The 17,478-nt window shown below is 46.9% G+C and overlaps 1 protein-coding gene across 5 annotated transcripts in view; it reads right to left on the reverse strand.

Moving 5' to 3' along the window:
- The window catches only part of CYSTM1 (cysteine rich transmembrane module containing 1), a 60,182-nt gene that overhangs the window by 30,313 nt on the left and 12,391 nt on the right, over positions 1 to 17,478 (reverse strand). For 4 of the 5 annotated variants that reach the window (XM_082725463.1, XM_082725464.1, XM_082725466.1 and 1 more), the window contains exon 2: positions 12,719 to 12,940. In XM_082725463.1, coding sequence (XP_082581589.1) covers positions 12,719 to 12,920 — 202 coding nt within the window. In that variant the 5' untranslated portion in view covers positions 12,921 to 12,940. Of the gene's footprint in view, positions 1 to 12,718; positions 12,941 to 13,049; positions 13,187 to 17,478 lie in introns of those variants that run through there. The other variant, XM_082725465.1, reaches the window with a different exon arrangement.

The following is a 17,478-nucleotide window of genomic DNA, read 5'->3' on the forward strand; positions in this document are numbered from 1 at the left end:
ATCAAGCCGCACAATGGGCTCCCTGATCAGTGGGGAGCCTGCTTCTTCCTCTGCTTGTGCTCTCTGACAAATAAATACATAAAATCTTAAACACACACACACACACACACACACACACACACACACAACAGCTACCCAACAACACTTTTATGCAGCGTTAAAGTAGCTGCTAATGTATTCCCTGAACAGAGACTAATACACTAGCTGAATTTCAGCAAGGCCTGCCTCATAAAAAAAAAACTGAACACAGGGCAAAAGATTCATACCAAAAAGTTAACTACTATCTCTGGGGAGCAAAATTGCAGGTATTATCTATTTTCTATAAGGAAGAGCTATCTCTGTAATTTAAGAAGTTATTTTAAAACCAAAGCCACGTTTCTCTGTGAGAAAACCGGGGTGTGGCTGAGAAGCAGCAGCCCGGGGTGTGGCGAGGTGCTCTAAGTCATAGTGTGGGAAGAGCCATTCTCCTGGCCCCCAGTCGTGCTGGATGGGGTCACTGGCCCGGTGTAGCAGCTGTTGGGATAAGCCCTCAAGCGCAGATGTGGACACCGAGTCTCATCTTCACGGTGAGCATGTTTAAATCACCCCATGTCATGTCCTGCCTTTTAGGACAACCCTGGGGAACCACACTATAAGCAGAATATAGATTCATCCCCCCTGTGGCTAACCACACTGACCACTGGGAAGCAGGCACCAGGTATCCGCAGGCCCTGTGCCACCTCAGCGGAGGGGGCGGGGGCTGGGCAGTGGTATGGTCAGAGCCGTGGAGCCGGCCCCTTCAGTGCAGCAAATGCCTCATTCCTACCTGGAAGGGTATGTTCTAGGGAAAGTCCCTTGTCACTCTAGGTGACCCCACTCTCACTGGAGGTCCCAACACCACGGTCTTGGCTCCAGTCCTAGACACTGACCTACACAGTCCCACCTGAACCTTCTAATTTCCCTACATGCCTTTTACCCTAAGCAGTTTTCCCTCTTATGCCCACCAAATCAATTTCCTTATTGTTTATGTTAATATAACTTTAAAAAGCTTCTGTGAGAGGTGATGTGAATGTACAGGTCATGTTTCAAGACCAGGTAAAAGGAGTCCTGGGGCGGAAAACCCAGGCCACACCGGGGCGGAAGGAGGTAAGAAAAATGAAGCCAACTAGTCTGGGAGCTAGTGAGACTCCCAACACCTTCCGTTCCCCTGGGCCAGCCAGGTGTGGCCAAGCCACCCACTCCCAGTCAGCAGACACTGAGCACACCCACCAGCAGGCCCAGTCAACTGAATCTGTAAAGAGCAGCTGCCTTTTTATACTCCATTACCCCTGAGTACCAGGCAGGCCAAGGCTGCTGAAAAGGCAAAACACAATGTTCTGCATAAAGTATTTGACCAAACCAGAAATGTTCTGCATAAAGTATTTGACCAAACCAGAATGTATCTCGATATCCAAGAAAATGGAAAAATTCGAGGCCATCTTTGCGAGTCTATGGTCCCCCAGCCTGTGAGCAGAATGTTTTCACATGGGGCACCTGGGTGCCTCATTTGTTAAGTGTCTGCCTTCAGCTCAGGTCATGATCCCAGGGTCCTGGGATCAAGCCCCGAGTCGGGCTCCCTGCTCGGCAGGAAGCCTGCTTCTCCCTCTCCCACTCCCCCTGTTTGTGTTCCCTCTCTCGCAGTGTCTGTCAAATAAATAAATAAAATCATAAAAAAAAAAATTTTCACACGATGCCCAGGTCCATGACACCGACAGCAGTTGCTAGAGGGACGTCATTAAAGCAGCGGGCACTGCTGAGTAGATCTGTCAAGTTAAAGACTAAAGTCACAAGTGTGTGGAATGAGAGTCAAAGCTGGTACCAAGACCCCAGTATTCACTCAAGGCCAATCAGACAGACCTGGGTTCAGTTTATGGCTCAGTGAGTTACTTTCTGACCTTAGGCATGTTACTTCCTTTCTCTGAATCTCAGTCTCATCTGAGAAACCAGACTGCTGTATGGATTAAATTAGATAGTGTAGACGAAGCATCTGAAGAACAAGATCTAATCAGAAATGGTAACATTTACTTAGTACCTGACACGAGGGAAAAAGGAAGATGAAGGTAGAAAGAAGGTTTTTTTTTACGCCTTCATGGGAGGCCAGATGATACAGGGAAGCATGTCCAGCCCCGGGCCAGACGCCTGGGAGCCCAGGGACAAGACATCATAACTTCTCTAAGTCCTTGGTTCCACATCTGTAAAACCTAGAAAAGTACCACTTAGCCTGAAGGACGACTGCAAGGACTGAAGGCTTGTCCAGAAAGCTCAGCCCCGCATCAGGCAGCTCACGCGGTGTCCAGTAAATGGGAGGCACCGAGGGGCTTCCGGGTTGGATCTGTTTTGAATCCCAGCTCTGCCCATTCCTAGCTGGGTGACCACAAATAAAAGTTAGCCTTTTCTGTGCTTCAGAGGCTTTATCTATATGATGGGGATAATAAAAGACCTACCTCAGAGGGCTGTTCCTAAATGAGTGAATGACTAAATGAGTTAATATATTAAAGTGCCTGACACACAGTAACCACTTAAGTATTAGCTCTATTATTTAGCTAGTTTTTATTATTTAGTAGTAACAGTTAATATTAAATATTTTATTTTACTTTTTAAGATTCTATTTATTTATTTATTTGAGAGAGAGAGAGAGAGACAGACAGACAGACAGACAGCCGGAGAGGGAACACACAAGCAGGAGGAGTAGGACAGGAAAGAAGCAGGCTTCCTGCTGATCTGGGAGCCAGATGCAGGGCTTCATCCCAGGACCCTGGGATCCTGACCTGAGCCAAAGGTAGACGCTTAATGACTGAGCCATCCAGGCATCCCAGTATTAAATATTTTAAAACTTGGACCACTGGACTCAAAACTCTTCTTGTTCTTTCTCTTTTTAAAAATTCTATTCTTAAGTAATCTCTATACCCAAAGTGGGCCTCGAACCCACAATCCTGCTCCCTGTCTGAGCCAGCCAGGTGGATTTCTGCTGGTTCTCATATAGGGATGGCTATCAAATACCCAGGTTCTCCAGCCCCAGACTGAAAAGAGGCTCAGAAACAAAGGCTGTCCACTCACAGGTCAAGAGCGAGTTCTACGTAGTTCCAAGTTTCCAGAGCCTTCTTCTTGGGCAGGCCACCAGAAAAAGTCATGTATTTTTCAGCTGCTGATGAAGCGGCTGAAAAAGGAAGACCTTTTCCACCACTGCACTCAAAAGCAACAGGCAACTTAATTTTTCATTATGCAGAATCCATCTCAGTGGCTCTCAAAGGGAGGTGATTTGTGCCCTGAGGAAATCTGGTAATGTCTGGAACCATTCTGGTTGCCAGACTGAGCAGATTCTACTGGCCTTTAGTGGATAAAGCTGAGGGAGACTAAGCATCCCACAAGGCATGAGACCGCCCCACCACCCCTCACAATAAAATTATTTATCCGGGGTGGGTGGTGTGGTGCTGGCTGGCTCGGTGGGTGGAGCATGTGACACTTGATCTCAAGGTTCTGAGATTACTTAAAAAACAAAATCTTTAAAGGGCACCTGGGTGGCTCAGTCAGTTAAGTGTCTAACTCTTGATTTGTCAAGGGTCACAATCTCAGGGTTGTGAGATTAAGCCTTGCATTGGGCTCTACACTGCGTGTGGAGCCTGCTTAAGATTCTCTCTTCGCCTCTGTGCCTACCCACCCTCTTTCTATCTCTTTCCCACTCTCCAAAAAATAAAAAATAAAATCTTTTTAAAAAATTACCCAAGGAAACCGTCCCCTACAGGCAAGCTGCTTCTTGACAAAATAAGGGAGAGAGGACACAATACAACACCACGACTCTACACTATGATGGCAGCCGGGTACAAATGACACGTGCACGTTAGCAAGAACTGCCTAGCAAATAAAAACGCAGAAGTGATTTCAGATGACGGTGTATGTGGACTATGTGAAGTATTAAAAAAAAAAAGTTCTTCGTGAGTTGTTACTGTGTTTGGGGGCCAGAGAAAAAGTGAGGGCCAGCACTAGGTGGAGGCAAGAATGACTCAAAGCTCCAACTCTCAGGTCTGACCATTTGCACCACTGATGGCCAACCAGGAGTGACAGAACTCCAAGCCCCTGTGACACAGGGAATACTCTGCTCTGAATGCAGGCAGATGAAGACAGCGAGGGAGGGAAAAGTAGTGCAAATGGTCTTTTCTGCAAATCCAAGCCCAGAGTGGAACAGCTTTAAAAAAAAGCTTATTCCAGAATCTCACCTGTCCTATCTCCTGCCTCTCTCTAAACTCTTCTTCATCTCTAATTAGCAGCTACAGTGCTGGGTCTGGGGACCATACTGCCTCCACCTCTTACCCCTTCCTTATTCATCTTTCTCCTCCTCCCTCTCTAGAATCCTCCATCCTTCTAGCCACTGGATCTGTCCCCTCCTCAGAGCAAAGAGTATACAATACTAAACCCACTTGCTGTGTCAGAAACCACAAGCTTCTCAATTCTGACAGGCCTGGCTGAAGTCTTCAAGATGCTGGCCCAGTCCCATGTTGAAACCTAGGGGCATTGCACAGAATTCCACGTAAACGCCATCAGAGTATCAGAAGATTCAAATGAATGACCACGGATATGGCCTAAGAGATGCAAGAGGAAGGACAAAAGTTAAAAAGACTGAACAAAGAGAAACTGAGGCTAAGACAATAGAGGAGTACTCTGCAGACCCCTGAGGATGCAGGAGACCAGGGTGAAGCAGGAGGCCACGAAGGAAGAAGAACCAAAGAGGCATCAAGTATGCCAAGGGTGGACCTCAGCCAGGTTCGAAGGCAGCAAGAGACCAGAGGCCACGGCCACCTGCAACCTGTCCTGGAGGGGTCCCAGTGAAGCAGAGAGAGGCTCTCAAGTTGGAGCCAGGATTAGAGTGCCTGCTCCAGCACTTATTAGCTCGGACCTGGGCAAACTCTCTCCCTTAACAGGACCTACTTCACAGAGCTGCCATGCCAACGAAATGGAAGAGGAGATGCCGTGTTTAGCATCAGACCTGGCACCCAGCAGCACCTCCTAGAGCCTCTCCCAGGATTCGGTGTAGAGGAGGAATGAGAACCTGAGGTGAAGCCTGAAGCAGAATAACTCACGAGACACCTGTGCAGGGAAGCTCGACCATTCTACAAATAGTAGGAACTGAGTAGTGAACCTAACATACATAGGCTCCTGCCATCAAGGAGCTTCTATCCCGGCAGGAGGAGAAAGGCAGCCAGGGAACACAAAAGAATATGACGTGGGAAGGGAGATGAGAATGGCAGGGACAGAGAGGGCCCAGCTGGGGTGCCACATTTAGGCAGAGGGCGAGGGGAGGCGGCTGGAAGGCCTCTCTAACTAGGTGACTGCTAAGTATGAACCAAAAGAGGCCACAAAGTGTGTAGATTTCTGAGAAAAAACAAAGGCCTTCGAGGGCAGCCTGAGAAGGGGGTCAGAGCATGCAGAATGGCCTGGGCTCTGAGTGGGCCTTGCTAGCCCCTGGAAGGACTCTGGCTTTTACTATCAGTGACCTAGGAAGCTCTCACGGGGTCTGGGCAGAAAACAGACAGCAGGGGCAGGAGCAAGAGGAGGGAGACCAGGTCTGTGGCCTTGACTGCAGAGGACTTAGGAGCTGTCCCAGTTGCCTCAGGCTTGTGGGCAGACAGGGCAGGACACTCAGCAACTGGCTTCCCCACCTGGCCCCTGAGGACTTCCTGTCTTCATGGCCCCTATCCACCCCCAAGCAAAAATTCAGAAATTTATGTGGGCTGAAGGAGAGTACCAACTTCCTCATGTGCCATTAACTGTATAAGGACAATTACTTTATTCTTCATCACAGCCCCATAATCCCTATTTTACAGAGAAGGGAATGGAAGCTCAGGGAAGCAGAGAAACTCCACCCAGATTCCTAAGCAGTGTGGCTTTCTGTGGCACCATGCAGCGTCCTTGCTGGGACACTGTCATCTGATACCTGGCAAGAAAGGTTCTGAGCTGGACTTTATCTCTGCTGGAAAGGCTTCCCAGGGCAATGAAAGGGCCCCATAGGAGCTTCTGATGAAAAAAAGCATAAAAGGCTCAAACAAGCCACGCTGTAATTCCACACCCCAAGCCAAACAGCCAGAGATGCCAGACCGTTAAATTCCTTCCTCTTCCATCCTCATGACGACTGATGACAGCAGTGGCAGACACCAAGAAGAGCATCCAGAAAGAGAAATAATGCCATTCTATCACCACCCTGCCCCCAGCTGCTGACCTTGGATTAAAAGAGAGGCAACGCTGAGCATCTGGTTGGTTGGCCAATGACCCAGTAGGGCACTCCGGGAACAGGCACTCCCCTCTGCATCTTCAAGTTACAAAGAACCATAATAAGGTCATTTTTCGTTCCTGATTGACAGGCCTAGAAACCCGGTTCAAAGGCCAATTGGGCTTTTGAACTCCATGGGGACATCCCAAGGACTCTGCTGAAATAGAATATATTCATTTTTTTAAAAAGATTCTATTTACCTGAGAAAGAGAGAGTGAAAGAGAGCATGGGTGAAGGGGAGGGGCAGAGGGAGAAGCAGACTCTGTGCAGAGCAGGGAGCCTAATGCAGGATTCGCTCCCAGGACCTTGGGATCATGACCTGAGCCCGAGGCAAAAGCCTAACTGACTAAGCCACCTAGGTCTCCAAATTTTTTTCATTTTAAATCGATACCTTGCCAGATATGACAGTCCTAACCCAGAAGAACATGTACATAGCCCTGACATCTGGACTTTCAAGGTGAACAGCACGGGAAAGGGCTCCAAGGCCAAGGGACCCGGACAACTCACACAAATTCACAACCACCTTTCAAAATGGTGGTATTTCCACACATCCACCACACATTTCCTGAGCACATGCGATGTGGCAGCATGGCTCTGGGTGAGGCAGAGATGCAGGAGACAAAGACAGCCACTGTGAGGTTTCCAAGGGGAGGCAGGCATGCAAAGATCAGGGTAGTTAGGTAACCTGCCCAGGTCCTGGTGTTAATAAGGGATTTGAATCCAGATTCATCATATTCCACTTTCCCTCTGCTACTAGGAAGCGGATATCCTGCTCTGAGCTACCAAGTGTTGTGTTTATTTTGTGGTGGATGGGGGGATGGTGGCAGAGGGGAGATGGGAATGGGCTGCGAAGAAGGTACTGCCCTGAGGTGGTGTTTGAGAGGGGCTGTGGAACCTGTTGGACCACAGCACTAGGACAAAATAAAGAAAAACATTTAGCTTGGAATTGGGACTTACATCCAAGGTTAAACTCACTGACCCAGGGCCAGTCACTAAACCTCTCTGGGCTTCAGTTTGAGTTTCTCTAAAAAGAGGGGGTGAGCCTTGCAAGGGATGGCAAATGCCTTCATCTCATCCCCCAACTCAAGCCTGTTCACAGAGGCTGCCCAAGGCACTGGGGGTAAGGAGGATTCTGAGGCCACATCTGGGCTAAGCAAAAAGGGCCAGCAAGGGAGGTCTGCCAGGAGCCTGAAAGAGCGATTAATCTGGGTGATCCTCTGAGGACTTCCACTGCTGCTGCTGTGAGGTAGCTGAGGGGCTGTCATTTTATTTTGGTGACCGAATATTTAAAACTCTCTTTCACTACTTTCTAACCAACTCACAGAACCTTTCTACAATAAGCAGATTTCCTAATATAAGACTGGAGATACTGCTGTGTTTAATTTTCCCCTTTAAACCATTCTGTAACTGTGGCATAGTCAGGAGAACCTAGAAGCAGCTGTGGCAGTTGAGACAGCCTCACCGGACAGGAGTCCACCCATCACCACGGGGACCAAAGATGCCCCCCCGCCCCCAACACGCCATGCTGCAGTGTGGCTCTGCTTCTACCCAACCAAGCAGGGAATTCTCCCCTCCCCTTGAATCCTGGCTACACAGCCCCATGGCTTCGTGGACCAATTGGGTGTGAAGTGCTATTCTGAGCCTTCCGGGTGAGGAAAAGGCCTATAGCAGATCATTGCAGGGTAGTGATTGAGGTTCAGGGCAATCTGGGTGAGAGGTACACAGAATCATCTGTACTATTTCTGCAAGGCTGTTCTAAGTCTGCGATGGCTTCAAAATTAGAAGTTAAAGGAATTTTCTTTTTCCTTTCTTCCTTTTAAAGGAAGGCCTGGGGGAAAAAAAAAGAAAAAAGCACCTGGCAGCTTTCACCTTTGGCCATGGACACTGAAGGATGAAGGAGCCCGGCTACCTGGGGCTGCTGCACGGGGACAATGCCCAGTCCAGCCCCACTGAGAGGTGATGTGGAGGAGAAGGGGGAAAGTAAGACATCAGATGTGGGGTTCTGTGGGTCTTTTGGATCTGAAAGAAAAATTATTCATTATAATGAACCAGAAGTACAAGATTTTGCTGAAACAGAAACAGCTGACAGAATATGGTTGAACTTAAACCTTCAAGGGAAATAAGAGGGGGAACCAAAGCCAGTAAGAGTGGAGTTGGAACACAGGTAATGACAGTAGCAGCTAGTGATGAGCACTGGGTGTCGTAAGTGATGAATCACTGAATTTTACCCCAGAAATCAGTATTTTTAAAAAATTTTTAAAGATATTTTATTTACTCATTTGAGAGAGAGAGAGAGAGCACAAGCAGGGGAGAGGCAGAGGTAGAGAGAGAGAGAAGCAGACTCTCCACTGAGCAGAGAGCCCGATGCGGAACTCGATCCCAGGTCACTGGGATCGTGACCTGAGCCAAAGGCAGATGCTTAACCGTCGGAGCCACTCAGGTGTCCTCAGAATTCACTACTGCACTGGATGTTAACTAAAATTTAAATTAGAAAAAATAAATAAAGATGGCAGCATCTAAGTGTGGGTATCTTCGGACCCTCCGCCCCCCACAGTCAGGCTGCCACTGGGCTCCCATCTCATCCCCCTCTCCCTTCTGAAGCGTCTGCTAAAGTGCACGCCCTCTCCGTACTGCATACACAAGCCGACCCGACCGCCGGAGGAGAGTTTATACATCTCGTCCAAGGCTGGAATGTACACACAGTCAGCCGAGCACCCCAGCTATCATCTATGTTCCAGCCCCCAGAGATGCCCTGGGGAAAAGAGGCGGATCTTTCAAGCCAAGCTCTGCCCCAATTACAGAATCTCTAACTTGGGATGGTTTGTTACAAAGCAGTATGTCGACCTTCCACCTGTGGCAAAACACCTTCCATGCTGGCTGGGTAAGATCTGACTATGTGAATGGGTCTTTTGGACCTAATTCCTTGGGCTGAGGTTGGTTTCACGTTCTTCTTGGCTAAATGCTTTTGTTTCCTGAGTTCCTTTTCATATAGCATCTCTAGTCTTACTTCAAAAGGATTTATCTTCCCACATATCTAAGCGATTAGAGGTATCTTCCCCCCTTTTCTTCCAGCAGGGTTGTGCTCCTTGCATTGTCTCTGTCTCCTCAGAGTCCCTTTTTTGTCTATTTTGGTCACCATCCATCATTTTGGAGCCTTCTCTCTGGTCTCTGATGACCCTCTACTGTTGGTTAATACTTAGGGCTGAGACTTCAGCCTATCACTCACAGCCTGAAGAGTCTTGACTAACCACCAGTGGTCAGAGTCTACACTAGGACATCATCAGGGAGGCTGGCCGAATTCAGACGCAGACGAGACAGAACACAAAAATGAGCTGAGTTCAGGGGGTGGGGTATGCTCAGAAAGCAGGCTGTCCAGGGGTGCGGCTGGAGCATAGGGCACTGGTAACACCTACCAGCAGTGGGACACACAGGGCAAGCTTCACAGGAGTGACATTCCGTGTCACCCCAAGGTGTGCAGGTTGGGCCAACGGGGAATGCGGGGTGTGGAGAGAAGGAAGTGGCACGGCAGGGAAGAGGCCCTACATGCGTCTAGATGCTGATGATGACACCCTGGGCTTGAAGTGGATGTGGTGACTGAGGAGACAGTTGGGGGTCTCGGAAGGGAGTGGACAGAGCTGGTCCATGGGGAGGGCTGGGGATGGCATGAACTGTTGGCAGCAAAGTGCCATGTGGTGAAGCATCTGCCGAGATGGTGGCTGACGACTACTCTGGCTCCGCGTCCCCACACCTCTCCTCCAGACACGAGCTTACTTTGCACAAACGGTCATCACAGCCACCACTTCCTAGTCCTAACAGCCAAGCACAGTGTCCGTCAACTAATGAATGGATAAAGAAAACGTGGTCTATCCTTAAAATGGAATATTATCTGGCAACACAAAGAAATGGAGGACTGACAGATGCTTACAACCTGAACACATTATACTAAGTGGAAGAAGCTCGTCTTAAAAGGCCCACATAAGGGCTGTAGCATCTAGTGATGAGCACTGGGTGTTGTAGGATTCCATTTATAAGAAATGTCCAGAACAAGCAGATCTACAGAGATAAAACAGATTAATGGAGGGGGAGGGTTAAGGAAATGGGAGCTAACCACTAAAGGATATGGGTATCTTTTGGGGTGATGAAATGTTGTGGAATTACAGTGATGATGCTCGTACAACTCTGACTATATTAAGAACTGCTGGATCATACACATGACACAGGTTAAGTGTATGGTATGTGAATCATCTCTTTAAAAAGTTGTTACTAGGGGCGCCTGGGTGGCTCAGTGGGTTAAGCCGCTGCCTTCAGCTCAGGTCATGATCCCAGCATCCTGGGATAGAGTCCCACATCGGGCTCTCTGCTCAGCGGGGAGCCTGCTTCCTCCTCTCTCTCTGCCTGCCTCTCCGTCTACTTGTGATTTCTGTCTGTCAAATAAATAAATAAAATCTTTAAAAAAAAAATAAAAAGTTGTTACTAAAAAAGGTGGGGGGTGTCAATGACGTCTAGTTCCCCTCCCATTGAATCCAGCCGCCCTTATGACTTGCTTTTGAATGAGAGAATATGCTTTGAACGAGAGAATATTCCTGGGGGTAGACCCAGGAAACAGCTGGCAAACTTTCACTCGCACCCTCTTGGAAATGAGCTGCCATGTAAATACGCCAGGCTAGATCACAAACAACAGGTAGAGAGAGGCCACATGGAGGTAAACCAGGACCCCACTCATGTGAATGAGAACATCTTGGGACATGCCAGCCCCAGCAAAGCTGAATTAAGCCAAGCCGAATTAAGGGACCCCAGGAGAGATCCCATAAAACCAACTCAGAAAGTCAGGAGAATAAATCATTGTTGTTTTAAGCCACGGAGTTTTGGGATGCTATGCTATAGGATGGATAACTGATATACCACCTCTCCAAGCCCCGGGTTCCACCTCTGTGACATGGGATTAAAGCTACAGGGCTCTTGGGAAGGTCACATGAGGCTAACAGCAGGCACCAGCCTCAAGAAATACTAGTTGCTATAGTTATTATTAGTAACTATCATCCCAGGAGCCCCTTGACATACTGCAAGTATACTCCTGGGGAGCCCCCATTGCCATAAGCACCTGGTACCTCCAATCACAGGGTTTCCAAAAAACTGGTTTCCCAAGAAAAACAAAGCAATTTTTTCCTACAATTTCTGTAGTACAAAAAAATTAACTTGGAACCATAAACAGCCTAGGGTTCTGCTTAGATCAGCCATCCACCCAGCTACCTATCCATTCAACACACCTTTATTAAGTCCTTGCTGTTACCAGACACTGATGAACAGCAGCTCAGAAGACTTTCCCACCCCTGAAACAGCAACAGTTACCATATAGGGGGCTGCTAACAGAATGGACTACACACTTGCACTTCAGCTAGAGATGAACCGGAAGTCATAGATAAAATCTAAACTCACCCGGAGAAAAAGGTGATAGGTACACATTCTGAACCAAACCCTCAGGATTCCCATCGGGAATCTGCCCCTTTTAGCAGGGTGATCTGGAGCATATATTAGTCCCCTCTATGACTTCATGACTTCCCATAAAATGGGAAGGACTGTTGCAAGGATTAAATGTTAATGTAAATAAAGCTCTCAGGAGTCACTCGGCACACAACAAGCACTCGGGAAGAATTAGCATTTTTTAAAACCTGAAGGCACAGTAACACAGCAATTATTCTGCAAACCAAAAGGTCATAGAACAGTCCTAAAAGTCACCCAGACACCCAGCACAGTGCTTCTCAAGACATTTCCTTTCTACTGATACTTTTTGCAAAATGCCAATCATCTGCCCTAATGTTGCAGCCATGTCCAGTTGCTCTCAAAGTTCTTCGCTGATTACTCGCACTCTCCACTTCTCACAGCCGTCTCCAGACTGGTACTTGTCTGCCCAGGCAACTTGGAGTAGCACTGTTCTAGGACACAGGGACAACTCACAGGCCTGCTGAAAACTCAGCTCAGAGGTTCAAGAGAATTACAAAAACACGGAAGTAAAGAAAATCAACCCAACAGCTGGGGCAAGAGGAGGACTTGCGGGTCAACAAACCGAGAGAGAAAATAATCTCGACCGGCCAAATCTAAAAAAAACAAAACCAGCTGCCAGAGCAAGGACCCACCTGGTACCTTCCCCACCAGTACTCCAGAAGGTCCCCTCGGGAAACACGTCGACCAGGAAGTCATCAGCCCCAGAGCGGTAAGAGACATAGAGAAAGTAGGCAGAACTGACTCAGGCCTCCCAAGAAAGAAGTCCTTCTCAAGAATTAAAAACCACCCTAAGCAGTCACCAAGCTTTGAGAACATCAACCATGACACACAAAGGCCTGAGTTCCTTCTCTACAAGGAAAACATGCAAAAATTTCCTTTGGTGACATGGGACTGTGCCCTCCACACACACACACATACACACCCCGTTCCCAGTACCTGTGGTTTTAGGAGGCTCCTGAGGTCCGCCTTGCCAGCCATACTGTGGGTATCCTTGATAGGGGTACCCCTGAGGAGGTGGGTAGGGTCCCCCCATAGGCCCTGGAGGGCAGCCCCCTGGTCCCATTGGTTGTGGTGGATAAGGTGGGTACGGGGCCGTTGGACCAGGGCCCGGATACGGTGGAGGGTTCCCTGGGTTCATCAGGGACCTGCAGAGTGTACCTAGGAGACAAATATAACAAAAAATTATTTTCATCTAATCCATGGAAATCATTAGTAAAAAAATTTCAACTCAAGAGACCATTTATAAAACACCTTAAAGGTTACAAACCTCTCACAAACCTTCAGTCCTGCCCATTGTTTCTTTCTCACCATTTCCACAATTGACAGACAAGTATCTTCTGTATCTATTTAGTGGCCTTCTGCCTGCCTTCCTCAGTAGACTGCAGGCCTTGAGAGCAGGGACCAATCACCTGTGGGTCATCGCCACGGTACTGGAGCTTAGAATACTGCCCAGTACAAGAACAGCATCTCTTTGTTAATTCTCTGAAATGTCCAGAAATGTGACTGCATAGCTCTAGGAAGAAGACACCAAGTGTAACAGCACTAATTAGGAGTCAGATCAGTGGGGGCTAACCCAGCATGAGAAATTCTCCAAAAAAAAAACAGCGCTGGGCCACGCTGGGATCTTCTAACAAACAACACTACTGCCGTGACCAACAAAGACCCACGGCTCTAAGCAGCTGAGCTGTGTCCTTAGTTCTCGCTGGACAGAGGGCACTCAGATCATCCAAGGTCTCAGGACTCTAGAGAGCTCACCAGGAACCCTCACATTTGTGTTTAATGGTGCCTGTTCTTGGTGGTCTGCTTCTGTGAGGGAAGTCATTGCTTCCCAGCCCCCAAAGACTTGTTAACCATTCTTGACTGGCCTTGAAGGCGTGGAGCCAGCGTCTCCTCTCCATCATCTCTGCAACCCCCGCAGTGCCTGACATGGCAATGACTTGACTAAGAGCATTACTGGGAAATGCAAAGTCCATACTCTGGATGAATGTGGCATCAGTACTCTTGCTACATTGTACTGTTACCCATCTGGAGTACTAATATTTAACTCTTTATCTATTCGAGGATTTTCTATCCCCAACCAAACCCTAAGTTAATAGAAGAAAAACTCTCATAGTCAAAATTTAATAATTTCACTGTTAATTCTTCTTTATAACAGTAATCAATAAATTTGTAAGTGACTATGTCTGTATATGAAGACAAAAATAACCATAAAATAAGGTTCCCTAGAAAAACCAGGTTAAAGTATAGTGGACTTCACAGTCTGCCCACACAACAACCATATCCCCTTCAAAATAGCGGTCAGGTATCCATTCATTCTTCCTTCCGAAACAGCTCCGGGATGAGCCCAGGGTAACCTAAGCCAACCCAGGCCACTCTTTCCCCCTTCGCATCAAGACTAAATCAAGAAGGCATCCAGGACTAAATCAATCCCAAATGGCATTCCTTGGACAATAGGACTGGTTCTGATGTAGTCCGATAATTAAAAGCTAACACACTCCTGACCTTCCCTTCCCCTTAACTCAAGTACAAACACAGTCCAGTGAGGATGCAGCCTGGAGCACTGGTGACAGCCCAGGTGCAGCCCTGAGGAAGCCAGCCCGAAGATGAAAAGGTGCTCCAGAAAAACAGAGCCGAAAAGGAAAGTATTCCAGGTGACTTTGTAATGGTTCATAAATCAGGCAGAAACCTAAGCCTAAGCTCAATTACCTCTACAGAATTTCCATTCTAGGAACGAGTGGTAAGTAAGCTAATGTGCCCCTCTGAGTGACTTTCCAGCAAGCACATAGTTACACAGTGCTGACCATGCCTGGCGCTGTGCTAGGTAATGGGGGTACAGAGATAAATAGGGCTCAAGTGCATCCCTTGGCACCTGGTTAAAAAAGGGCAAATATAAGGATAGTGAGTTTTAGAAAAGGTGGTAAATAGACAGCTGGGCAGGAATAGGGACTTAAACCCAGGAGGAGGGGAGAGGGTCACTTGAAGGAGGTGATTATAAATTGAAACTAAAATACGGATTCAGAATGGCTTGAAGGTCTCTATTTTGACCACATCTGCATTCTGTCCCTCATGTTAGAGACTTACTTTTCCAGGGGCCTAACAGACACTCAGAAAAAAGTCAAGTTCTTTCCCTTCTCTCCTCTCGGCCAACAGGGCATCACACTCTGACCTGAGAACAGCCTTTCCCCTTATACTAATACGAAGGCTCATGGTGACTAACACTGCAATATCACATGGTTCTGGGGACATGTACATAACCCCAAACCACTTCTGCATTTCCTCTCTTCTACCAAGAAGGCTGTGGAAAACCTAGTGAACCTGGTCTTAAACAGAAATCAAGGGGTTCCTGGGTGGCTCAGTGGGTTAAAGCCTTTGCCTTTGGCTCAGGTCACGATCCCAGGGTCCTGGGATCAAGCCCTGCGTTGGGCTCTCCGCTCAGCAGGAAGCCTGCTTCCCCCCTCTCTCTCTGCCTGCCTCTCTGCCGACTTGTGATCTCTGTCAAATAAATAAATAAAACCTTTAAAAAATTAAAAGAAGGAAGAAATCAATCTAATTGACCCTCCCAGTCCCCCAAATGGCCATTTCATTATTCACTTTTTAGGTCACAAAAGTAGAACACAACCATCATAAGTATGCTTTCAAGTAATTTTGTATATTGTGTGGGGGGGGCTCCTCTGAACTGAAATAATCCCATCAAAACTGTATTTTGTCTTGATTACTCCAAAAAGACCCTGTAGTCATGATCATTCTCATTCTAGCAAAGTCTGGACCAAACTCTGTAGACATTGTCCTTAAGAACAGCAACCCATGAGAAGAAAAAAGAACAGAGTACATACAACTGTTACAACAACAGACCACAATATTTCATTACTTTTCTGGTTCCATTTACTTGCAGCTGTTCCCTATTAGCCTCTGCTGTTCTCTCTCTGAAACCCTCAAAACTCTTCCCTCTCTCCTTCTCCCTCAATATGTTTCCCCCTCAATTTTGGTATGCACCTCTCTCCCTCTCCCTGAGGAACCACTTCATGTCTAGGGAGAAAAAAAATCCCAGGTGCTACTCACAGAGGCACTTATAAAGAATACAAACCAGCCAGGGCTCCAGCTGCCACACCTCCTGCCCTACTGTGTCCCTATGTTCCCAAGGCATCCCATCATCTTAAAGGGATAAAAATTTGGACCTATCTTCGTTTCCCTCTAAAGAGAAAAAAAAAATCTCAGTAGGAGAAGAGGGAAAATCACAGAAACAGCATCTGTGCTGAGATCAAAGAACACGGAGCTGACATTTGCAAAGCACAACTTCACCTAGTGGGAATCAATCAAACCATTTAATGTCATCAAACCATTTAATGTCATCAAAACACAAATGAGCGTTAAATTCAAGGTATGATACTTAACTCTGTACCATGAACATTTTCCCTTATAAATCTGCTCAGGTGAAATGAAAGCCCTGCTCTACCAGAGTGTGTTACACCACCGAGAGTCAAATGTAAACTGGAAATTGTACTATTAAAGACAAATCAGAGCTCCAAATGGGAAAGCTCAAATTAAGCAGCAGCCAAGATCCCGTAACAGACAGCAACGAACAATGCTAATCGATGATGCCCATCAGGATGGGCTCAAAGTCCCAGCACCAGGGGCCATTCCTCATACAATGAAAAGAGCAGGAACTATGCTTTCAGAAAGTGCTCCTGACATAGACCACTAGAAAGGACCTAAAAAAAAAAAAAAAAAGCAGAGACACAGGAAAGACCAATATTTTTCAAAGTTGTCATTGTTTTTTAAATTACAAATGACAAGATACCTGGCAGCTTGGCATTTATCCTGAAGGGAGAACAGTGAAGAATTTTCCTCTGGAAAAACTAAAAAGTCCCCATGGAAGAAGTATTCCTGTTATCAGTATTTGAGGAGATGCCAAGAAATGACTCACCCAGTCGCTCCACAGCAAAGCCCGTGCACACAGAACTTCTAACTGACTTTTTATTGCCTAATACATAAATGAATGGACAGAAATGATCAGACATTTGAGTAAAGTCTGCAACATAAAACAGCAAAACAGAATGGGAAGAAAAAAATTAAATATCCAAAAGAAAAATAAATTATGGTACAGCTATATAGTAGTTCTTTTGAATTTTTAACTGTTTTTGAAGCATGATGTGGTATTAAGTATAAAAAATTTTTTTTAGGGGGCCACCTGGGTGGCTCAGTTTGTTAACTGTCCAACTCCTGATCAGGCCTCAATCTTGCAGTCATGTGTTCAAGCCCCTCCATAGGCTCCACGCTGGGCATGGACCTTACTGAAAAAATTTTTTCTAAAACTATATACTCAGCATGGTCCCATTTTCTTCTTTTTTTCCCCAAAGATTTTATTTACTTATTTATTTGAGAGAGAAGCACAAGTGGAGGGACAGAAAGCAAGGGTTTCAATCTCAGAACCCTAAGATCATGACCTAAGACGTTCAACCTACTGAGCCACCCAGGAGCCTCAATCCCATTTTCTTTAAATATTCGTAATTAGATTAATGTACAGAATGAAAAGGCCTACAAAAGACTCATATAGTAGTCACCTAATTGTATAGGAAGGCACCACTACAATTCATAAAGTAAAAATCAGGGGTGCCTGGGTGGCGCATTGGTTGGGCGGCTGCCTTCGGCTCAGGTCCCGCATTGGTCTCCCTGCTCAGTGGGAAGCCTGCTTCTCC

This window comes from Mustela nivalis (genome assembly GCF_964662115.1).
Source record: "Mustela nivalis genome assembly, chromosome: 3".
Taxonomy (NCBI): Eukaryota; Metazoa; Chordata; class Mammalia; order Carnivora; family Mustelidae; genus Mustela; species Mustela nivalis.